The 24,727-nt window shown below is 48.3% G+C and overlaps 1 protein-coding gene across 1 annotated transcript in view; it reads left to right on the top strand.

Moving 5' to 3' along the window:
* GUK1 (guanylate kinase 1) overlaps positions 1-24,254 on the top strand; it is a 33,938-nt gene extending 9,684 nt beyond the window's left edge. The window contains exons 2-8 of the mRNA XM_036737859.1: positions 1,725-1,838; positions 4,522-4,563; positions 5,584-5,680; positions 15,004-15,142; positions 16,576-16,660; positions 19,751-19,836; positions 20,252-24,254. Coding sequence (XP_036593754.1) covers positions 1,725-1,838; positions 4,522-4,563; positions 5,584-5,680; positions 15,004-15,142; positions 16,576-16,660; positions 19,751-19,836; positions 20,252-20,287 — 599 coding nt within the window. The 3' untranslated portion in view covers positions 20,288-24,254. The remainder of the gene's footprint in view (positions 1-1,724; positions 1,839-4,521; positions 4,564-5,583; positions 5,681-15,003; positions 15,143-16,575; positions 16,661-19,750; positions 19,837-20,251) is intronic.
* The last annotated feature ends 473 nt before the right edge of the window (positions 24,255-24,727 follow it).

The following is a 24,727-nucleotide window of genomic DNA, read 5'->3' on the forward strand; positions in this document are numbered from 1 at the left end:
AAGGTTCAGCCCAGCCCAGCTGCAGGAATCTTTCTTCTGTTGTCTCCTGAGCTCTCTGACCAAGAGCAGGATATTTTTTACCTAGAAACATACCTAGCATTGCCAGAGGAGTCTGAAATAAGAAGTAAGTGCAGCCCATGCTGTGAATGTGGGGTAGGGGTGGGTGGTCTGGTGTACTCCTACCAGAAAAGGCAGATGAGTTGCTGAGGTTGTGAGTGAATGATGGCAACTGAGAGCACAGAAATGGAGCTAAATATGGAAGGTTTTTTGTTTTGTTTTGTTTTGTTTTTGCCCTTTACAGCCTCTGGAAACAGGGGCTGGTGAAACATTAGAGGATCCCAGCCATTTTCTTTTTAATCCAACTCAACAGACATTAAGCATCTCCTGTACTAGGAATACAAAGCTTCTCAGGGAGCTCTCAGGCTGGGTGGGGACATGAGATGCTTACATCTCTGCCACAAAAATGACAGGGTTATGTCAGATCAGCCCTAAGGTCCTTCTCGGCAACAAAGCCCATCCAGACACAAAGGAGAGATGCACAAAGATTGACCTGAGAAGTTTGTGGGGGAGGCCACATTTCAGCTGGGAAGGCTTATGGAGTTGAAAGGAGAGACAGGCTTCAAGAAATGTAGTTGGGGGACAGCTTGGTGGGAGGGGTGAGGTGTGACTGGAGGATCCGATCCAGGGGTGAGATAGATTGTGATCAAAGTGCAAGGTAGGCTAGAGCGAGATTGTAGAAGGCATCAGATGCAAGTTTTTATTTCATAAAAAGTCATTCATCAGGGAGGAATTTGTAAGTACAATATGAATATGGGGAGGGGAGAAGGGAATATAATGTTAAAACAGAGCTTGTTCCCTAAAGGGAGTTAAAGCTAGTAAGAAGAGGGAGAGGAGGGAGGGAAGGAGAGAAAGAAAGGGAAGAAGGGAGAGAAAAAGAGAGAGTGTGTATGTTTGTGTTAAGGAGGAGAACCAATTTCTCCTAACACTTTGCTTAGTTCCCACCCTTACACTTAGCTCATTCTCCCTTGTATCACAATTTTTGTGCATGTCTTTTCCCCCATCAGAGTCTAAGTTCCTCTCTTATTATTTATTTGTCCCTAGGAAGAAGCATAGGACTTTTTTCATAGCAGGCATGTAAATATTTGTTTAATTGAATATGTCAGATTTAATTGGTGCAGTTGGGATCAGGGTCATTTTCCTGCCAACTAAGCCCTGGAGGAAATCTTCTGGCCTTGGGGATTGAGAAAGGTGAGGAAATGAGGGAGAGCTATCTAATAGGAGTCTGAGCACAAAGTTGCCACCCCCAAGTTAAAATTTTGTCATCGCCTATTCTCCTGTCTCTCCTCTCCCTCCCCTTCTTCTTTGACTCCTCTCGCCCTCCTCTTTCCGCTCTTCTCTCTTCCCCTTTTTCCTTTCCTCCTCATTTTCTCCCCCTTTCTGTTTCTTCTCTCCCTCGTTTCCTCTTTTTCCTATCTTCCCATCTCCTTTTTCCTTTCCTTCCCTTGTATCTCACTTTCTTCCCTTCTTTTCCCTTCTGCCCTCTTTATTTCTCATCTGTTTTTTTGCTTCTCTGCCTCTTCTCTCTCTTCTTCTCCTCTCCTCTTCCTCTCTCCCCTCCTCTTTCTTTTTCCCTCCCTTCTTCACCTTCTCTCCCCTCTTCACCCTTTCTGTCTTCTTCATACTCTCTCCCTTCTCTCTCTCTCTCCCCTTCTCCCTCCCTCTAGGGATGACAGGACCAAGGCCAGTTGTTCTCAGTGGACCATCAGGTGCTGGGAAAAGCACCTTGTTGAAAAAACTTCTTGAAGACTACGGCAACATTTTTGGCTTCAGTGTCTCCCGTGAGTATTTGTGGTTGATTGGGGGTGGGAGGCAAACTGTGGAGTAGAGGCAGGGGCTGCCCAGCAGAAGGGAGGCCACTGGTCATCTTTCTCCACTAACTTTGCCACAGAGGTGAGACCAGCTGCCCTCTGGGTAATGTGGGGCTCTGGGTGCAAATGAGAGGGGGAAGATCCTGACTCCCTTAAGGAAGAATGACTCCCATTCCTGCCTGCTTCCAGCCCATAGTATAAAGAAGCTTTGAGAGCAAAGTCAGAGGGGAAAGCTCTGCCTGTGAATAGAGGGTGAGTTTACTTAGGGACCCCCTCCTCTCCAAAGGAGGCTTCCTCCTCTAGAGCCCTGCTGGCTTGTGGAGCTGCCTCTGAAGTCTGGAAGCCTCTGCCAGAAGGGCACCATCCAACAGGGCACTCCCTGTTTCTGCTTCCTCACCTCCCCCTGACTCCCAGCTCTGTGGCTCACATGAGTCTGTCTTGCATGTTTCAAGGATCCCCTATTTCATGTTGGCACAGCCTCCATTGTCGCAGGGCACCCTACAGGAGAGAGTCTTTCTGAGTTGCCTTGATGGCCTGGCATCCTTGTCTGCTGCTGCCTACCCTGCCTGAGCAGGGGCAGGGGCTTGTCCTTGAGGCTTGAGAGAGCACCTGCTCTGCCCACAAGTCCTCCTTTGACAGAAGAGGGATCAGAGGCCCAGCAAAGGGAAGGGACTTGTCCAGCATCGCAGAGGGGGCTTCCAGAAACAGCACTTAAACCTCAGCCAGCTGATGGCAGGCTCAGGCTCAGCTCTTTCCACAACCTCTTTGGTACTTCAAGGAGGCAGCAAGGTGGTGTAGTGGCTAGAACACTGGGCCTACAGTTGATTTGAACCCGAATTCAAATCCTGCTTCAGACACTTACTAGCCACATGACTCTGGCTGGGCAAGCCACTTAACCTTTGTCAGCCGTTGTAACGGCAGCCACATTGGCATACTCAGGATGGCTGCTACTGTAAGTTCTTTTATCTGATTTACTAGGAAAGACAGCTGTTTCAGGAGTCAACAATCTTCTTTAATTAAACAGAAAAAATACAGAGAAGAGAAATAAAGATCAACAGACAGGGCTCTGCTGGCTGAATCAAAAGCTTTACATCCACCACTGAATCGAGAGAGCCTTTACCTCTGAAAAGTCGGGGAGCTCTGAACATACGGCCACTGAGAGTCTCAACCAGGGAATCAATAAGCGAGCCCCCAAACCGAAAACTTACCTCTCAGGATATATACTCTTTCAGCTAATAGGCTTAGTGCCTAATTAGAAATTAACAAAAGGTGTGTCAGCCTTCCTACAAGCAAGCTTCCCTTAATGGGTGCCACATGAGGCCTGTTGGTGGGCAGGGAAGCTCTTAATCCCCATTAGCCTTACAGCTTTGGATTCCCCAGCTCTAGAAGAGGGATAATATACGCACCCACTTCTCAGGGTTGTTGTGAGGATCAGATGAGATAATATTTGTAAAGCATTTTGCAAACCTTAAAACACCATCTAATGCTAGCTATCAGTCATTTTTCCTGTGAGTCTTGCCTATGGCTGTGGTCCCCAGTTCAACAGATGAAAGCATCATGAGAGGCTGTGGCCACAAACTTTGTCCCATGGCGGTCAGGCTCTCCTCACTTAGCTAGAGTAGTCGTAGTGACAGATAGGACTGTTACTGGGGCCATACCTGAGGTCTTTCCATCTTGGGCAGCATCTGCCCAAGGTTGCCCTGAGTCAGCTGAACTAGGCCTTAGGGATCTCAGGGTCACCACCACATCATGAGGAGCCATCAGGGAATGCTAGTGGAAGTATTACTTAGGATTTTCTAAACATTATTCATTGGTGCATGGTATGCATGCCTGTCAGCTGAACAGAAGACTCAGTTAACAGGAGCACCTCACCCCTGCTCACATTGGCTAACCAAGTTTAAGGGAGAGGTAGTGGGAAGGGTTAAGAGCAGTGCACACAGAGGTACTCCAAGATGATAAGCAGCTCTTGGCCATTTTTGATGCTCAGATCCCTTTGGAAGCCACAAGTAAGTGGGCCTCTTGTTTGCCATGGCTTCTTGCCCCCCATTCTCCCTAGGATCCAGGCTGTGCCAGAGCTTAGATGGAGCAAAGAAACCAGCCTATCTAAGCTTTGCCAAAGCATCTCGGTGCTGGCTTCCCTCCAGCATATCTAACCCTAGCACAGAGAGCCCCATGGAATATCAAAGTGGAGATGGCCCTTGTGGAGACTCTTAGCACATCAAAAGTCAGAGCTGGGGGAGGAACTTTAGAATATAATGCAGAGAACAGCACTAAGACTTTTGAAACACTGTGTACAGTATTAAAGTTAAAAACACTTAAGACATAGAGATAGAAAACCAGGCTGGACCTTTGGAATGACCTCATCCAACTCCTTTGTTTTCCAGTTGAGAAAACTGAACACCCAGAGTTGAACTACTCTAGGCCACATAGTTAATATGAGCCAGAATTAGAACCCAGGTCTCCTGATTCCTTCAGCACTCATTCTAATATACCATGGCACATACCATGGTTCCTTCTTTCCCATGACCTAATGAGGTCAGAATGCTCTCTCAGAGCTGGTGGCCCCTTGATGACTTGTTATGCTATGGGGGAGGCCTATAGGGGATCTAGGTCTTGAGTCTCCAGAGTGAGTCATTAGCATGTTTTGTTATAGATACCACGAGGAGCCCGAGGCCTGGAGAAGAAAATGGCAAAGGTCAGTGTACCTCATTATCTGCTGATTATAGAAAAAGGCCCCATTACCCACAATGCACCCTTTTCCCAACCATGCCAATGGGTGGAGGCCCCAGTGGAAGACCTGTAACCTAGAGCTTAGGAGACCCGTAGTCTTGGGATAGGGCCACAGGCTTCCTTTCTACCTGGAGTTTGTCTCCATCTTCCCGTGTCCTTTCTGACCGTGTATATCTTACCCTCTCAGTTCAGTTCAGTTCAGTCCTTATCTTCAGTACCCGTGTGTATCATGCATTGGGTAGGACACAGATAAAGTTTCACTTTCGGTCCTTCTGTGAACACACCAACTAGACTGACCTGCATGGGGTAGATGTTGCTCTTACAACATAAATCATAGCATCTTCATAGATGAAGCATACAAGAACACACATAGAAGCTGGTTTTATTGCCTCTTCGCTGCAGTCCCTGTTCTCATCTGACCTAGAGAAGTGAAGTCGTACATGTAACTGTCTTCAGAACAGACAACTCTCCATGGCCCATGGGTGTGAGGGAGGTAATCTTCGAGGTGGCAAGAGCTGGGTCTTGAGCCCAAGTCGACTTAAGCCAGCTTTCTGTGCCCTACCTCTTCAACAAGCATGGCATATGCTGGGGACGGGAAGAAGACTTGCTTAGCAAGGGAAGAGAGTTCATGTAGGGGATTAGTGGGGAATCAGGATAACGAGTGGCAGGCTTGTACCTGGAACCTGGGGCCTCCAACTCTATTCCAGCCCTCTCTCTACCACTAACAGTCCAACTTATCTCCCCAAAAGTCTCCCAGGTCAGGGAACCCTAGGGGTGACCCATAAATATTAGTTGATTGTGAAGTGTAAGACATCAGAGAAGGAAATGTGGAAGGGTTCTAGAGGCCAGCCTGGCTTCGGGCCCTGCTCCTAGCCTGCTGGTGTATAAAAGATGACTGGACTAGGAAGAGGGGAGCTCGTGCAGAGCCCAAGTGTGGCCTGGCTGCAATCAGGGGACTTCTCTATCTTGCCCATGTTTGCTCCAGATTATCACTTTGTGACCAGGGAGGAGATGCAGAGAGACATCGACGCCGGAGAATTCATCGAGCACGCTGAATTCTCAGGGAACATGTACGGGACAAGGTACGCGTCAGCTTAATTGCCTGCCCAGACCTTCCTGGGGGAATCATCTAGGTTGTCTGGGAATGTCAGCCTGACTCCACGCTGATAAACTTTAGTGGAGAATTTGGCTGAAATCTTAGGCTCACTGACATGGCGAGCCTGTCCTGTGGTCCTTGGGGATGGTGTCCCGATGAAGTCTGACCTGCTCCTGTTTGTGTACAAAGATGCTATGTCCAGTCTGAAGAATATATAGAGAGTGGTTAGTCAGAAGGAGAGAATCTGCCAAAGCTATTGACAGGCATCTATCTCAAGGGCCATCATATGGAAGACAGATTAGATCTATTTTGCTTGTTGTTCGTGCTGGAGCCTGCTTGACCCAAAAGGTAGAGTGTGGGAAGAGTGTGTGGAAATTGCAGGATATTTTGGCTTAGTATAAGAAAAAAACTTCCTTAAAGTGGGAGCCACCCAAAAGTGAAAAGTTTCAGGAGTGTAATGAGTTCCGTGTCACCTCATTTCCGCACAATGAAGATATTGGAAAACTTTTCCAGCCCTTGGACCCTGGCTCTTGGCTCTTGGGAGAATCTGCAAATTCCTGTTCTCTTGGCCCTCCCCACCCCCACCCCTTCTGATTACTCTCTTGTCAGCTCTGCGTAAAACCACGTGGTGATAGGGTGATAGTGAACAGACTGGTGATGATTCAGGTACCTCAAAGAGAAACTCCTGAGCAGTGCCATTTAACAAAGAACTTCTATCCCTGGTGGCATGTAGGACTCAAGAGAAAACGTATTTCTGTGGCTGGGCATGGCGCAGGGGGACCTAGGTGTAGCCTGAGACTGGTGAATCATTTGATCTTGGGAGCACTGAGCTGCAGAGCTATAGGGAGACCCTGTGTGTATGTGAGAGGGGAGGAAAGATGAGGGGAGAGAGAGGGAGAGAGTTGGAGGAAGAATTGGAGAGAGCAAGAGAAAGTGTTGGGGGTGGGGACAGAAGGAGGGAGGGAGGAGGAGAGAGAAAGGACAGAAAGGGAAGGAGAGGAGAGAGAGAAAGGGCTGGAGAGACAGGATTGGAAAGAAAGGGAGAGAGGGGAAGAGAAAAGGAGGGAGGGGGAGACAAAGGAAAGACGGAGATAGCTACCTCTTCCAAGCTGAATCAAGTGTCCTGTCACTTTAGTTCTCTAGGCAGAGACCAGATGACCACTTGTTGAGGATAATATGGAGTGTTTTTCTGCTTGGATTGTGAGCCACACAACGTGTCAGCTGAAAAAGCCAGTGCTATTCTAGACTTTATCAAGAGAAATATAGTATCTTAAATGAGGGAGGTGACTGTTCTGTTAGCTGGGGTGTCCCACCCTGGGCTCTGCATTCAGGTCTGGGCACCACAGTTGAAATGAGACATTGACAAGCTGGAGCATGTCCAGAAGATACTTCTTATTAGCCAGTGGCAAAAGGGTTGGAGAATATGCTGAATGAGGATCATTTGAAGCTCCCAGAGAGGGATGTTTACACTGGAGAAGAGGAGGAGGCTTAGAAGGGATGCCCTGGCTATCTTAAGTATCTGTGGCTATCTTGAGTATGTGAAGGACTCTGTGTGGAAGAAGAACCAGATGAATTTCTCTGTGGCCCCAGGAAGCAGAACCGAAAGCAGTGGGTGGAAGATGGAAGGGCATATTTAGTTTTGGGTTTTTTTGGCAAATTTTTAAATTTTGAACTTAAATACAAAATAAGAAAAGAAAAAAAGAAACTTAAGTACAGAATAAGGAAAGGGGAAATAAAACATTGCCATGTACACAGCAGAACAGGAGAGAGGATTCAAAATATAAAGCAATCAATTTCTATTTCAAGAAACCCTATATAATAAATACTGCACATGGTGTTCAGAACTGCCCATCTTTTCTTCACTTCCTTATAGGTTTTCTTTTGTTCTTTTCTCCCCCTTCCTCCCTGCCCTCTCCCAAGAAGGATACCATTGACTTCGTGCATACATACATACACACACACACACACACACACACACACACACACTCTCTCTCTCTCTCTCTCTCTCTCTCTCTTTCTCTTTCTTTCTCTCTCTCTCTCTCATATATTCACTCACATGCACATATACACACAAACATATAGACATACACTTAGACATACATAAACATAGATATCTATAGTCATAGATGCTGTTTCATCGGAACTAGCCGGGAGGTGTTTACACTTCACTGGGACCAAACCTTGGTCCTGGGATTTCTCTTCCTCCACTTGTCCCAGAAGGACCCCTGTTCTGCCCAATTCTTGTTTATGTTTACCGCTCTACATTCCACCTGAGGTGCTGTTTAGTTTTGTTTGTTGTGGAAATCCGGAGAACTTGGAATTTTTTGACCTACTCGACCATCTCCCCAGAATCCTTTCCATATTTGGTCTTGATGAAAGGCAAATCTTCCCAAAAAATAAAGCTGTCTAGAGGTGAAATGGGCTACCTCAGGAAGGACCAGCTTCCCTGTCACTGGAAACCTCCAGGGAGAGGCCAGACCTCCCTGTGGGGGATCTGCTGTAGGAGGGAGTCTTGTTTAGGACAGGCCTGGACCAGATGCCTCTGAGATCCTGCTTTCCAAAGCATTTATCCTACAGCAGCCCTGGGAGGTCAGCAGCACAAGTTTTGTCATCCCCACTTTATAGGTGAGAAAACAAACTCAGAAAGAGAATGGAAAAACATTTATTAGGCACTTACTGTGTGCCAAGCACTGCACTAAGTCCTGGGAATACAAATAAGAAGGCAAAGCCATTCCTGCTCTCAGAGCTCACATTCTTTTTAATTTTTTTTTCAATAACAAAGATTTATTTTCTCTCCCTCCTCCATCTCCTGCCACCCAAAAAAAAATTGAAAACAAACCTTGAACAAATAAATAGACGCAGTTAAACCAGACAAATTCCCACAGTGGCCACGTCCACAAATGCATGTCTCAGTCTGCCCCCTAAGTCCATGACCTCCCTCTCTGTCAGGTATTGAGGAGCATCTTCACCATCAAGGTTGTTGGGGTTTTTTTAAGTCTTTTAGAATTGTTCATCTTTACAGTGTTATCAGACAAATTGTTTTCCTGGTTCTGCTCACAAGAGCTCACCTTCCATTAGAGACAGCACCAAGCAGAGCTCAGCTGCAGGAGCAGATGGAGCAGTCCAGGAGACCTTAGGGTGCTGCACTGTTGGGAAGTGGAGTCTGGGTGGGTGGGGTTCAGCCTGGGACCATTGAGGGAAGAAGGAAGGGAGATGACTTACCCACGGTCACTCAGCAGGCGGGTGTGCAAGCTGGTAATCAAACCCAGGCCTCCTAAATATGAGGCCAGTGCTTCACTCTGCTGCCTCCAGTTAGGGGAACTGCCCTGTAACTCATGCTCATCATCTTTCAAGGCTTTATCATCCATGAATATCAGTGTCTTGAGCCTAATTGTCGGTGGCCCTGTGAATCAAAACCTGGAATATCAGCCATTTATTTAGACGTTCATCTGTTTAATTTTTTTAGTTTTCAGCATTCGCTTTTGTAAGATTTTGAGTTCCAGATTTTTTTCTCCCTTCCTCCCTTCCTTCCTTCCTCCTTCTTCCCCCAGACAGCAAGCGATTTGATATAGGCTATGTATGTACAATCATACTAAACATTTCCATATTTTTTTAAAATGTAGATATATGGTGGTGATAGCACTGCATTTTATAAACCAGCACAAACCTATGTAGTTTCTCATACATTCTTTCATGTGTTACGTGGGCAGCGCAGATATTGCTCACTTTGGGACAGCCAAAATATCTGTGTGGAAAAATGGCCATTCCTTAACCTTCTTTAAGTTCAAAAAATGTATTAAGCACCCAACATATACAGTTCTGGGGGAGGTACCTGGTTTGTTTTTTTAATTACATTTTATTTATTTCAGTCAGCACAAAACCAGCCTTCTGAACTTCCCACTCACCCAAACCACTCCCCCTCATCCCCAGTTGAGAATGACTGAAAATGTAAGAAATGAATGAATGAAAGAAAAACAAAACCCTTGTAAAGTGAAGCAAAACAAATATCCACTTTGGCCATTTTAAGCAGGTTCAGATGAGACTCGGTCCCCTCCCTCATTCAGCTCGTAGTCTAGCAAAGGCAGGTTACATAGACAGGTAACTTACAGTACAAAGTGATACCACAAACATGTCACTGAGCAGAAGCAGAAGTGCTGTGAAGTTTGAGGAGGGAGTGGGCGTTGACCCGATGGGCCAGGGAAGGCTCTGCAGAGGAGGTGGCCTTTGAGTTCGGCTTCAAAGAGCAGGCTGGCATATCACAGGCAGTGATGAGAAGGAGGCCGAGGAGGAGGGGAAGGCTGTGGCAGGAACAAGAGAACAGCATTAACCCAGGAAGGGAGGTAGGAGAAGGCAGGGTGTATCCAGGAGACGTGGAGCTGTCCAGTCTGGCATAAGAGAAGCCTGAAAAGGAAGGGTGGTGCCAGCAGATGGGATGCCTTCAGCACCAGGCCAGGAGGCTGAGAGCCATGGAAGATGTGGGAGCGGAAAACTGACCTGATCAGGTCTCTGCCTGAGGAAGGTGAGCTTGCTAGTATCTGAAAGATGACTGGAGGGAGGAGAGGAGAGGCAGAAAGATAAGAGTACTTGGAGAATTTTAATGAGAGAAGTATACAGAAGTACAAGTATACTCCCTGCCAGTGACAGTCTTAGATTCCTCCAAGGAAGTTGGGAGAAGGCAGAGATGTGGCCCTGGAATCCAAGAGGTCTGGGTTCTAGTCTGGATTCTCTGTCCTCTGTAAAATGGAGTTGCATTAGATGACCCCTAAGGTCCTTCCTAGCCATGACATTCTGTGTTCTCAGTGTGGACATAATCCTGGAGATGGGCTGACCTAGAAAGCTTATTTATCACTTGACTCCATTCACTTGAGGTTCGTAGTGTAAGTTTTATTATCCCCATTATATCGATGAGAAAATTGAGACTCAGAGACAAGAAGTGACTCACCCATGGTCATACAGCTTGTTGAATTGAATCAAGTTTTCTTTGACATTAGCTCTATGAATAAAATTAGAAATTTATCTTCTGGACTTTAACTTCCACTTGAGTGTTAAGTTGAAAGTGCCAGCAGGAAGAGCCTTGGTTAATGAGTAGTCACTGCCGTCCCTGAGCCCTGGGAGTAATTGTCACAACTAGCCCATATCAGGCCAGTTTGGGCATGCTTGAGTGGCCACTATCATCCTGGAACTGTTCCTAAGTCCTGTCCTAGGAGGAAATACAGGAAAACTTTCCTGTTCCCTTGAGAGCACCAGCAGATTCTCCCACCCCCATTCCCTTGTCAGCTTTACCTAAAATAATGAATGAGCACAGTGGCGAGGAGCAGGGTGATTAATGCACAGAGCCAGCCCTGAGGAATGCCATCTAACAAGGGCCCTAATGAGATGTGGGTCCTGAGAAAGTGTACTATGGGATACCTGCCTCTTCTGGCTGGAGTCACTTTAGAGCAGACATGAAGCACAGCCTTTAAAGAGGATGGGTCCTAAGATTGTAGGATTTAGAGCTGGAAAGAGCTGAGGGATTGTCGAGTACAGCCTCGTTGTTTTATATTGTTTTATAAATGAGAAAACCAAGCCTCGGAGAGGTTGCAGCTTGCCTGACAGGCAGTAAGTGGCACAAACAGGGTTTTGAAACCAGTAATTCACATGATCAAACAGGATCTTGGGGTTGGTTAGAAGGTACGTCAGAGGCCCCTCGTTCATCTCATCCCTGAACCCAGGGATTCCCACCATAGCACCTCCAGTGTGGGCCTTTGTACAAAGACCTCTCATGGTCGGAAGTTCATCACCTCCTGAAGCACTCCTTCTGGACATTATAAGCAAGTTTTCCCCTTATATCAGCTCTAAATGATCCTATATGCGGTTTCCTGATCCCTGAGATGATGGAGCCTTGTGATTCCTGGAGAGTGGCCTGAGCACCACCATTTTACTTCTGAAGCAAAATGGCCCCAACTCCTATCCCTTGTGGGCATGTTCTCTGGTAATTCTCTCAAAGCCCAGAGATTTATGGGAAGAAACAATCAATGAAAGAAAAAGCATTTACTAAGTACTTAATGTGGGCTCCACAATGTAGTAAACAAACATTGGAGATACAAAACCAAAAGGTGGAATGATGCTGCTTTCAAGAAGTTTGAGTTATAACAGGAGGAGACATTAACTAATCACTTTATATGAAACATCTATAATAATAAAGTGGCGGCCAGGGAAGGGAGTTTTGGTCTGAAAAGCCATAGGTCTGGAGAGCTGATTGATAAAGCAGTCATTTGAAAGTCCTTTCCAAAAGCTATGGTGCCCAGGGGAAGAGTTAGAAAGTGGTAGTGGGGGAAGGAGGTTGAAGAACATTGTAGGGTTGGGGTGGTGGGCAGACAGCAACATGGCCTGGATGGAAGTCATGGAGAAACAAAGTAAGGCCTGATAGAAGGAAAACCTTCCTAGCAATCAGAACTCTCCCAAAATGTGAAGGGCTTCCTCAGGTGGTAAGCTGTTCTTCAGTGGAGGTGTTCAAGGAAGGGCTACTGACCACAGTGTCCCTGACAAGAAGAGGGGAATCCTGTCGAAGAAAAGGTTAAGCTACGTAGCCTCTGAGATCCTTTCTAATTTGGAACAAATGCTTTCATGCTGAATGAAGCAGATCTTGGCAGAGAGCTTTTCCATGCTCAGAAAGTCAGGACTCAGTCATCTGGGCTATGGGAACATAGACGGGAAACTCTGGGTGTGTCAAGAAACTTAGCTATGTAACTAAACAGCAACAAGGGGGGGACAAGTTCAGAAGGGGACATGTAAACAAACATACCCTTTTTTTGGCTACCCCATTAGATTCCTATATGCTTTAAAAAAACAAAATGTAAATAACAGAAGATAAAGGTTTCCTATGCAAACATTTTTTGGCTCATTTGTGTGATTGAATATTTATGTTTGTCAGTGGCTCAGTTTGTGATAGATTGCATGGGGTTTATTTGTGTGTAATTATTGGCAAATAGCAAAAAAAAAAAAAAAAAGTTTCCGAGGCTAGTAGTTCCCTTCTCTGTTTACTTGGAAAAGTTTCTATTGAAAAAGCCCAACTTTGGCTAAACTAAGGAGAAAAGAGATTCCCTCAGACAAGACAGAGAGGGAAACTCAGCGTGCCTCCAGAAACCAGACATACTGATGACAGAGAAAGAACTGGGCCCCCAGAACCAGAAAATAAGCACAGAATCAGAGGTTGGGTAGATTGGTGAACATCCAGGGGGGAGAAGGCTGAATGAGGGGCCTCTGTGAGTGGTGGGGAAAAAGCAGTGATCTCACAATCCAAAGATAAGGGCATGAATTCCAGCATTCATTGGCAGTAGGACCTGAGCAAACCCTGATCTTCAGTTTCCTTACCTGTAAAGTGGGGGATAATAATTATACCCGCTTCCTCCTAGGATGGTGCCACTTTATAAAGAAAATGCCTGGCAGAGTACAGATGGACACACTTACTGTGAGAGGAATAGTCAGTGTTGTGAAAGTTTCCAGGAGGGAGAAATCCTATCTGGTCAGGCAGACCATGGAGAGCTTTGTGGAGGAGGAAGAGGCGGCAACATTTAAGCTTGAAAGATGGGTAAGGTTTCCATAGGCAGAAAGAGCAGTAAGTTGTCCACTTGGCTGGAGCATTCAGGATATTCTGGGAAGAAAGGGGAAGATGAAGCTATCAGGGTGGTGTAGGCCCAGCTAATGAAAGTCCCTGAATGCCAGGCTGAGGAGTTGCGAATTTATTCAGCGGGCAGTAGGGGACCATTTAAGGTTTTCGAGAAGAGGCGTGATACAGTTGGAGTTGTGTTTTAAGAAGATTGCTGTGGCAGAGGGTGTAGAGTGAATTTGAGCAGAGGTACAGAAATGAGCCAGGAGGCTGTTGGAAGTAGCACCAGAATCTGAGAGTTAGACCTCAACAGCCATCTAGTCCAACCCATACCTTAAAGGAATCCCCCCACTATAAGAATTGCGCCCAACAAATGGCCTCCAGAGAGGGAGAACCCATCACCTCTCAAGATAGCCTCGACTTTAGGTGGTGGGAGCAATGAAAATGGAAAGGAAGGGACAGATCTGAGAGGGGTTGAGGAGGACAAATGAATAGACCTTGCTCATAGGGTATAGGGAGATGATGGAGAAAGAGAGGAGTCATCCTTCTGAGGTTAGTTGAGAAAATGGAGGCAGCCAGGTGGCTCAGTGTGTAGAGCACTGGGCCTGGAGTAAGGAAGACCTGAGTGACCCTGGGCGAGTCACCTAATCTCTGTTTGCCTTAATCTAGTGGAGAAGGAAATGGCAAAGCACTCCAGTGTCTTTGCCAAGAAAACCCCTCACAGGTTCATGAAGAGTCGGACACGACCGAATAACGACAAAATGTGCTCGATGCTGGAGATTCAAAGGTAGATGCTGCACAGTCCCTGCCCTCGGGGACTCAGAGTCTGTGTGGGGTGCCCAGCATCTGCATCGCTGAGTGTCATTGGGCCCCAGGATGTTTCGGATGATTGGCTAGCTCATGGGCAGGCGAAAAACAGGGAGCAACCAAAGGTGACTGACTTGGTGTTGAAGTAATAATAGTAATGGTAATCCTGTGTATTTTCTCATCCACTGAGTGATGACGTCCTCATGGGAGGAGGCAGTGGACCTGCACACAGCTGGTTTTTCTGTTACAAGGGAAGGCTCTGTGTGTGTGTGTGTGTGTGTGTGTGTGTGTGTGTGTGTGTGTGTGTATCAGGGTGTGGGTATCTGTGTGTGTGTGTAGAAAATCAGAGTAACCTAGAATTAACTGTGATGTTAAAACAGGCATCTGTGGAACGTATTGTTTAAAAAGAGTGGCAGCCAGATCTAGGTTCACATCCAGTTTCTGAAGCTCACTGACAGTGTGATCCTAGGCAAGACATTTGACTGTTCAGTTTGCTCACCCGTGAAACGGGGATAGTAATCTTTTGTTGTCACTTCCTTCACGGGGTTACGGTGAAAAAAGCATTTTGTGAACTTCAGAACTGTGGCCCTGTAGGAATGTAAATTAATAATAATGAAGTCTTTGAGGTTAGCCACCATGCTGGGTGGTGGTATTCCCATTTTACAGATGATAGAACTGAGACCCTGAGAGGCTATACCTCATCCGAGGCGACAGATTAAGGGAAAAACAGGGCTGGGACCAGAATGTGGGTCCCCTGTGACATCCCTCTCCGTTGCAGCCAAGGCAGAGGAGGGGGTGGGGGGGTGTCACAGATGGGGGATGGGGTGGGCAGCTGTTGTACTCTTCTGGAGACATTGACCAGAGCAGAGTCGGTTCCTAGCGCCTGCTGAAAGGCTGCTCTGCCCTCTCTCCAGCAAAGCCGCCGTGCAGGCCGTGCAGGCCATGAACCAGATCTGCGTGTTGGACATAGACCTACAGGGGGTCAGGAACATCAAGAAGACTGAGCTGCATCCCATCTATATCTCCATCCAGGCACCATCCCTGGACATCTTGGTATGCTTCCTCCTGGACCCCTGGGGGACTGAGCAGGGAGCCCCTGCCCCAAGTGGCCTCCTCAGCTACTGTGGAGCTTTTGGCTTTTCAGAGAGGGGGGCCCAAGGGCTTGCCCAGTGAGAGGGACTTCATAACCATGAGCCCCCTTTAGGGAAGAAGAAAGGTCAGCATCGGCTCCCTTGGGATGAGTCTCCAGGCCCTGGGCTGGGCCTGCCCTGGAAGCTGTTCATTGATTTCTGGTACAGCTTCCCGTCTGAGGTAGATTTTTGCCTCATCTTCTGGGTCTTGGGATCCCCAGGATGCTCTTCTCCATTCTTTATGCTCCCAGGGGCTGGACCATTTCCCCTTCTTGTTCTCAGCTCTAACCTTGGCCTTTTCTGTCCTACAGTTCCAGTTCAGCAGCTAGCTCTTCCTTCTTAGTCAGCATTAGGTCCCATGGGCAGCCAGCCTACAAATTCCACCAGTCTAGCATGACAAAGCAGAGCACAGCTAGGGTAGGGGGCTAGGGGGAAGCTTAGACTAGGGCTCCCCCTTCCCACCCCCACTCCCCTGCCCTGGGCACTGATGAATGAAAGAAAGTCCATTGACATGAAGAGGATGCTACAGAGAGAGGCCTGCCATCCCACCTGTTCTGAGGCAGCAACCTGAACTGGGGCCCTAGAAAAGGAATCTGTTCTTTCCTGACCGATTCCTCTGCCTCCCCTCTGGTCATTGTCACCAGCTCAGATTGGAGCAGGAAGAATGATCTTGTTCAGGGTCAGGGATTGTCATAACGTGGGATTGTGACTTCTGTGCTGAGAGGGGCCTTTTCAGTCATCGAGGCCACCCACTCATTTAACAGAATAGAAAGCTCAGCCACAGAAGGAAGGAGTGAGTTGCGTTAATGTTAACCATCTGGTAAGCTCCTGAGGTCAGATTTGAACCCAGATGTTTTTAACTCTTGGTCTAATATTCTATCCACCGTACCGTGATGCCTATTAGTTATCCCTCCTATTTTTTGGTCATCTGCTCATTTGATAAATGTATTGTTAATATCGTCATTGAAGTCATTGCTAGGGATGTCAAACAGACAGCCTAGATTAGGGTTAAGGGCTTGCCACTAGAGATTTTCCTGCAAATTGGTATCTTTCCAGTTCTACCACATTTAGTCATTTCTTCAAGCTGTCACAATTTCTCTTTCCCCTCCTGGTAAATGGCACAAGAAAGCACAAGTATTGAGCTTCTCCTTGGGGTTGGTCCAGCTGGGCCTCAGGCTTCTTTTGGGTGGCCAGGCCCCTCCCTCCAGAGACTTTGTGCAGATACGTGGGCCCTGTGGGTAAGACCACATCAGACCTGGTGTGAGAGAGCTTTGATAAGGGACCCTGCTCAGCATCCTCTGAGTAATGAGGGCCAAGGTGGCACTGTGGTCACCAGGCCTCTGTCCTGTGTTTCAGGAAAAGAGGCTGCGAGACCGGAAGACTGAGACAGAGGAGAGCTTACAGAAGAGGCTGGCTGCCGCCGCCGCCGACATGGAGAGCAGTGAGTAGAGTGTGGGCTCAGAGAAGCTACCCGGGTGCCCTGCCCTGCATCAGGGATCATTGCTTACCAGGCGTACTGTGGCTACTGTCATCCATTCACTTAGCATGTCAGTAGGAAACACTTCCTGGGCTTGGCTACCCAGGATGCCAAAGATACGGCATTCTCCGGCTCTTGTTATCTGTGCAAACTCAGACACATCGCTGTTACCCTCTGGGCCACAGGCTCCTTTGCTACAAAAAGAGGGGGTTGGACCACATAATCATTTATGACTTCTAGGTTCCAGGGGGTCATAGGGATGTGGAGAATTGGGACTCAGAGCAGGGGAGGGACGCAAGATCCAGAGGCAGCAGAATGTTTGGGAAGAACCTCGGTCTGGGGTGTCAGAAGACCTGGATTCGAGTTCTCCCCCAGCTGCTGACTTTCTGTGTGACCTTGGGCAAGTCACTAACGTACTCTGAGCCCTGGTTTCCTTAGACATAAAGTGGAGATGATCCCATAGTCAGAAGGCTGTTGAAAGGATGAGAGCGTGTTAAAAACCTTAGTGTCTCTAGAAATGTCAGCTGACATCATCCTAAAATAGAACCACCCTCATGGCACTTAGGTCTAATTAGATGGTGACTCACAGAATTCTGGAATATTAGTGATAGGAGGCACAGGGTGTCCCGTTAGGACAGTTTGTTGCTGGGCCTGTTACTTAGGAAAGACTCTCTGAAGGAGGTGGCAGCTGGGCCAAATCTGGAAGAATAGAAAAAATCTGGATGGAACAGTGGAGGCTGAGAATGTGGGGGTGGGGGGATGGCAATGGGAGATGTGGTCAGGGGGGAGGGCAAGGCTTCACTCTTTTTGGCTGATCCGGAGGGTGCAGTGAAGGAGGAGATGAGGAAGGGCCGGCAGGGAGTGGAGAGCTCCTGGCCTTCACGTGGCAGGTTTGGATGCATGCTGGAGGGGGCTCTAGAAGGATCACATGGTGTGGGCGTGGAAGGACGGAGTCCAAGGATGTGGCTCTGAGTCTGGCCACCTGGCACTCATATGCTCTTGGGCTAGGCCTAGCCTGAGCCTCATCTTCCTCATTTATAAACAAAGGATCTGAACAGAATGATTCCTAAGGCCCTTCTGGCTCCTATGACCCTGAGCCCAGGATCTTTGTGAGAAACTGTCATAATAATAGCTCACTTTTCTATAGCACGTGACCATTTATAGCATCATCACTGGAGCATAGGCCATTCACAAGTAGTGGGTTTTTTTTCTGTTTTGTTTTGTTTTGCCGTAACAACCACTGAGATGTAGAGGAGGTCCTCCTGAAAATGCATCAGTGAAGAGTACCCACACCAAAAAAGTCCTGTTTCTTTGGAGTATTGAAGTATTTTCAATTTACAAAGAACTTTCCTCCTAAGCCCTGAGAGGCAGGTAGTAGTAATTTAGTTCAACAAGCATTTATTAAGTGTCTGCTGTGTGCCAGGCACCAAGAATACAAAGACCATCAAAATGAAACCATCCCTGCCCTCAAGGAGTTTATATTCTATTGGAAAGCAACCATATGTACATAGAAAATAAATAGAGAGCAGTTTCGTGGGAGGGGCACAAGTTGGATGTGAAGGGTAGTTTGACAATAGAAGGGCCCAGTGGAGCTGGGGACACATGAGGGATGGGGCTGACGGGTTTGGGAGAGGAAGGCTAGAGGAGGAAGCTTCACGCTGGGCTGAGGATGGAGCCCAAAGGCCTTAGATGATCAGACCTTTCACCGTAGCAGTGGCCATGTTAATTTGATAGTGGATCCCAGAGCCAGGGAGTGGAGAGTGAGGGGGCACACACATGGTGGCAAGGTATATACTTCAAGTCAACAAACTTTGATTCAACACCGGCCTGGTGCAAAGTGTCGTGCTCATTTCTGGGATGCAAAGTGAAGCCATTCTGGGACAATACAGCATGCATGCAAAAAATAAAAAGTGCCGAGTTTTACAGAGTAACCCCATGAGGGAGAGAATACTCAATGCCCAGGGGAACGGGATAAGGCCTGGTATCACAGGTAGCAACTAAGCTGGGCTTTGAAGGGAGCCAGGGATTCTAAGATGTAGGAGCGAGGAGACACAGTGGCCTAGACGTGGGCACCATTTAGACCCCTGCCAGAAAACAGGAGATCGATAGTTCTGTATGGGAAGAGCTGGCAGGCCCAGGGACCGGAATGGAGAGTGCACGAGGGGAAGTGATGGGAAGTCGGATTGGAAAGGCGGGTGACCACCATGTTTGTGGAGCACTTTGCTTGCTGAAAAGTCTATGCCTTATCCCTAGGGAGCCCCTGAAAATCTTCTGAGTAGAGGAGGGATGTGGTCTGTATAGAACAGCGCTTCTTAAACTGTGGGTCATGACCCCATGTGGGGTTGGGGAAAATTTGGCAACAGTAAAAGGTTTCTGAATGCGCAACGACCAAAATTAATTAAAAACCAAACGCATAATGAATCCGAGGTGTTCCTGCCAGGGCTTGCCCATATTGGGCAACTTCAGTGCAGCCTTGGTTCTAAACATGAAGCAGGGCACTTTGCACTGCACGTGCCCTAAGGCCACACAATGCCAACCAATGCAGAAAATCGAAAAGGGAGCCTGAGGGGCAAAAGTTTAAGAAGCCCTGGTCTGGAGGATGAACTAGAGAGGGAGCAACTGGAAGCAAGGAGCTGAACTGGAAGGCCATTGGAATAGACTGGGTGAAAGGTAATGATTGTAATACGGTTACAGTAACACTCACTTCCATTTATGTAGCATAGCAGCCGTAGGAGGTAAGAGTGGTAGTGACGTTATCCTTACGTTCCAGCCAAGGAAATGGAGACAGAGAGGGTGAGAGACTTTGCTCAGAGCCACACAGCCACTGAGTATCAGAGATGAGTTGACCCCAGTTCTTCAGATGACAGACACATCAGGGCCCATTTTCAAACACATGTGGATTGTCCCTGTGGCCCTTCCATCCATAGCTTGTTTGGTACAAGACAAGATGGTGGCGTCCCTTGGGAAGAGAGGGGAGGGCAGCCTTCTGAGAGGACTTGGGCCACAGACCCACTTTTAACACCGTTCCCGGGCCCTTCCCTCTTGTGTTTCCAGGCAAGGAGCCTGACTTGTTTGACCTGATCATCATCAATGACGACTTAGATGAGGCTTATCTGACACTGAGGAGGGTCCTGGCTGAGGTGAGGCGGCTTGGCTCCCTTGTCTTCCCTTTTCCTGGCCAGAGGCCCCGAGGTCTGGAGCAGGCCAGGCACCTGGTAGAGCGCAGGGCAGTGCCCTTTCATGGCCCCATTGGGTTTGGGTCTTGGCCCCGCTGCTTGCTGACTGAGGGCCATCAGGCCACTCACTACCTTTCTCTCAGTCTCAGTTGTCTCTGTTGCCCATTGAGGGACTTGGATGAGGAGATCTCATCTCTGCAGTCCTTCAGTTGTTCTGTGAAGCTCCTAAGCAGAAAGGGAGTGGCAGCAGGGCCCCCTTTGGCCCAGGAGCAGAGGCGGGCAGCAGTTCTTTGGCCCCGGCTGTTCGTTCTCTCAATTCCCCAGCTATCTACAGCATGCTTCCTGGCCCCAACCTGAGCCTTCTCCTCTTTCCCGGCAGGAGATCAGGAAGGCCCAGCAGCCCATCAACTCATGAAAGGAAACCAGAGGCCATCCTACTGCCCTCCCCCCACCCCTTTACATTCCAAGAGACACATTCCCTTTCATCTGATCCCTCCCTACTCCAAACCATAGAGGAGCCTGTGTGTGCATCAGCTGGAACCTTGGGCATCTTGGGCCAGGGCATAGGTGGGTGACTATGCATTTTGGACCCCCACATCTTCTCCCACCATCAAGACCCCATGGGCATCCTCAGAGCTCCCCTCAAGACCCATTCAGGGAGAGACTGTGTCCCCAAGGCTCCGCCACCCTCATTGGCTAAGGCTGGAAACCTCTAGGCCAGGTTGGTGATGGGCAACTAGCCCTACAATGGCCTTTGGACCAGGGAGAAGGCATACAGACCCTACAGAGAAAGGAGACTTCTAGAGGCTGGTGATCATTTGAACCCTGGATCTTTGGATTCCCATATGCCCCTGGCACAAGCCTAACCATGTCAGGGTAGCAACTTAGATGACAGTCAGTACTACAGGGCTCTTTGGATTGAAGGAAAAGAATCTTGCTGTCCTTTGATCTCCACAGTGAGTTCTCTGGGGAGTCTGTTCACTCGGGCTCCTCAGGGGAGGGGAAGACCTGCCTTGTATTTGGCAGCAAAGGCAGCTAGGCAGTAGCTGGCTCACACCACTGCCATGGCCGCCAGGTTCTGGAAAACATCCCCTGAGCGGTAAATCACCCTGGACTGCCAGCCTGACCCTCCAGCTTAGAGGGTACAGTGTATTTATGAATAATTTGGAATTTGGGAAAGCACCCTGGGGACCATTGGGGTCACCCCACCCCACACATCTGCCCTCACACCTCAGACACTCTGACTCATTTCCCAATTCCTGTTAACCCACCGGGACGATTCGTTACCTGCCCCACCCCTCCCCCACCCCTCAGCAGACTAGAGCAGCCTGAACTGTGTTGAGCAGTACAGCTAGGTGGAGGCCATACGTCCAGAGGTGACCCTGAGAGCAGTCATGATGCTTTGTGTCCCTGGTTCCACATCACCTTGGTCTCTAAGCTCTGGATGGTCCTCCTCTGAGCCAAGAACCCAGCTTGTAATAAAATATGTTTTATTTTAGAAAGGCCTTCTGTCTTTTCCTAGAAAATGAGCTTGGAGAATCTAGCAAAGTTTAGAGGCTCCTCCTAATCTGCCTGTTTTCATTGCTCTGGGCATTCATCCTGAGGCAGAGAAGGGGCTGCCTGGTGTGTAGGCAAGTGAAGGGATGCAGAAACCCCTGACCCCAGACCCTTTCTTCCCACCACCTTGGGGTGGCGTAGGCTCCCTCTGGGCCTCAGTGATTTGGTCTGCCTTCTTAAAACTCCAGAGGAATCCTGAGCACCCATGTGCCCTACAAAGAAACAGGCCCTAGTACCCCCACACAGGCCAGGCCCCATGGCCAGCCTGCTTTTTCATTACCCAGGACCCCGAGGTGGTGGCAAAGGAAGTCTGACCACAGAACAAGCAACCCAAGGCTTTCATACCCCTCTTGCCCGCATCTACGGTCTCCCCATGGATATGACGCACAGAGGGGTCTGAGGGCAGGAGCTCAAGGAGGAAGGACTGCTTTCTACAGCAGGATGGGTGGAGACTTCCTCCCTGTCTGGAGGGCCAGGTCCCAGCTGCTCCCACCTACCCCCCAACTTGGGATCCTAGGAAGTGAGGACCAGCCTACCTTATGTAAAGGTCAGGAATCTTATAAGCTTAGCCCATTTTGGAATCTGAGAGAAAAGTTTGTCTTAAATTTATACTTCTCACCCTTAGATAATGTTCTAGGAGAATGTGTCCTCGGCCTCTTCCTTCCCCTCTCTCTAGGGGACACTGAGTCTCTGCTGAGAGCTCCCTGTGTGTCCTGGTCCGCTGGGCTTTGTTGTCGGTATGAATGAGTCATGAGCTGCTGCCCAGCCCTACATTTGAGATCCTGTGAAGTCACTAGACCCATAGGGTCACACTTACAATGTCTTTCTGGGATACTATACAGGAGGCCATGGTATCCAAAAAATTAAAAGGTAAAGGTTACTCATAGGTCAGTAAAGAGGCATGGGTGGGCATGAGCAGGCTGAAATAGATCACCAATGAAGAATTCCTCATGTGAATTAAATCAACATTTATTAAGCACCTACTGTGTTCGTGGCAGGTGGCAAAGTGGATAGAGTTTCAGGCCTGAAGTCAGGAAGGCTCATCTTTGTGAGTTCAAATCTGGCCTTAGACATTTACTAGCAGTTTGACACTGGGCAAGTCAGTTAATCCTGTTTGTCTCAGCTTCCTCATCTGTAAGATGATCTGGAAAAGGAAATGGCAAACCACTCCAGTATCTTTGCCAAGAAAACCCCAAAAAAGGGGTCGTGAAGAGTTGGACACGACTGAACAACATAACTCTCTTCAGGGCATTGTACACTCAGTACTAGGCATCAAAGACAAAAAGGAAACAGTCCCTGCCCTCGAGGGGCTTGTAGTCTGCTGGAGAGAGAGAGCACACACACAAATAAACACCAGGTAGGTACAAAGCGTTGTCCAGAAGGGAAAGGGGCTAATGACTGGGGCAGGAAGGAGGAAGGGGAGAGAGGAGAGGCCCTCATATGAGCCATGACGTCCGAACTGGCTTCTGAAGGAAGTTGAGAGGTCTACAAGGCAGAAGTGAGTGCATTCCGCATGATATCAAGACCTTGCCAGGAGGTCCACGTGAAGTCTTTCTGGGAGGATGTGGATGAGTCACACAGTATGAGGAGGTGCCCTGTTAGAGGCCGCCATCCACCTTAGTGGAGTCACAGTTCCATCCAAGCACAAGTCTGGAGACCAAGCTTGGGACCTTGATGGCTCATAGCCCACAACAGACCTGCTGGTGGCTCAGCCGTATAGGGTAAAGGGCATGCAAACTCCACCCAGGGGCCCAGGGATTTCCTAGAGCATCATACATGCTTAGAGTTGGACGGAGTAGTCCTTTCAGAGAATCATGTCCAACCGTCCACCCAGTACGGGAATCTCTGGCATTTGCACTCTGCCAGAACACTTAGCTGGGATACTGGTTAGGGACAGGGAGCTCACTCTTCGTCCAGGTAGCTATTTCGTTTTTGGAAATGGTTGCAATCTATAAAATGTACTTTGTAATGTTGGCCTGAGGCCCGTCTGGCTGTAACTTCCAATTGTTTGGTTCCCTAGAACTCCCCAGAACAAGAATGACTCCTCTTCCCCTTGAGATGCTTATGGACACCTCTCCCTTAAGCCTATTTCCCAGCGTAATTCACCCAGATGCTGAGAGCATTGTGTATATCCCCATCCTGACTGGCCTCCTTTGAACCAGGTTCCACTGGTCAGCATCCTTCCTGTTTGGGGGGGAGGGGCAAGGCAGGGCAATTGAGGTTAAGTGACTTGCCCAAGGTCACACAGCTAGTAAGTGTGTCAAGTATCTGAAGCTGGATTTGAACTCAGGTCCTCCTGACTCCAGAGCTAATGCTCTACTCAGTGTGCCACCTAGCTGCCTCCAGCATCCTTGCTAATGCAGGGAACCCAGAGCTGGACCAAAACACTCCAGATGTGGCCTAACCAAGGCTGCAGACACCAGATTCTCCCTGACTCTGAGGACTAGACATCTCTCGGAAGAACTTAATGCTGTCAGGTTCGACCTTGGCATCAGTTACACTGCTGACTCTGGTTAAGGGGAGGGACGTGTGGGGAGGAAAATGAGCGGGCTTATCTTTCAGGATAAACTGCCCTCCATGAATTTAGGGGTCCTAGGAAAGCTCCATCTGGCCCCGGACCTTTCCTTCCTTGCTGAAGCCTGAATGCTTTTCCCCAGATACTCAGCCTTCCAAAAGTCTAAAAAAATGAGGCAGGATGATTGGGGTAGCAGAAGACCTGGGTTCAAATGCCACAACTCTGTCCTAGTTCTGTGACTTTAGGCAAGTTGCTAAATTCCTCAATGCCTCAGTTTTTTTCCTCTAAAATAAAATTTTGAGAAAACTCTAAGGTTCTTTCCAGTTCTGGTGTTCTTGGTTCCAAGGTCCTTTCCAACCCTGACATTTTACGTTCTGGAATCCTGCCTATCCTGGGCCTTGATACAAGGGATGGAGTGCTGGAGATAGAGTCCGGCAGACTCAAATCCTCCCCTAGCACTTAGTAGTCCTGGGACCACAGGTAAGTCACTTAACCTTATTCAGCCTCAGGTTTCTCAACTGTGAAATGAGGATAAAAATACTTTTACTAGACCCACCTCACAGGGTTCTTTTAAGACTCAAATGAGTTCATGTAAGGCACACCATTGACATCATCTGATTCCCTCTGTTTCCCATGAGATGATTAACACTTACCTCAAGGACCCTGGGGACAGATCTCATCATTTCCTGAGGTTTCCATGATGGCAGGTGGGTGGGAAGCGGGAGGTGGATGAGAGCACAAGGGTCCTGGATTTCTGAAGTGGGGAGGAAGCTTAGGAGCACC

Source organism: Trichosurus vulpecula, chromosome 9, assembly GCF_011100635.1.
Source record: "Trichosurus vulpecula isolate mTriVul1 chromosome 9, mTriVul1.pri, whole genome shotgun sequence".
In the NCBI taxonomy this organism is placed as follows: domain Eukaryota; kingdom Metazoa; phylum Chordata; class Mammalia; order Diprotodontia; family Phalangeridae; genus Trichosurus; species Trichosurus vulpecula.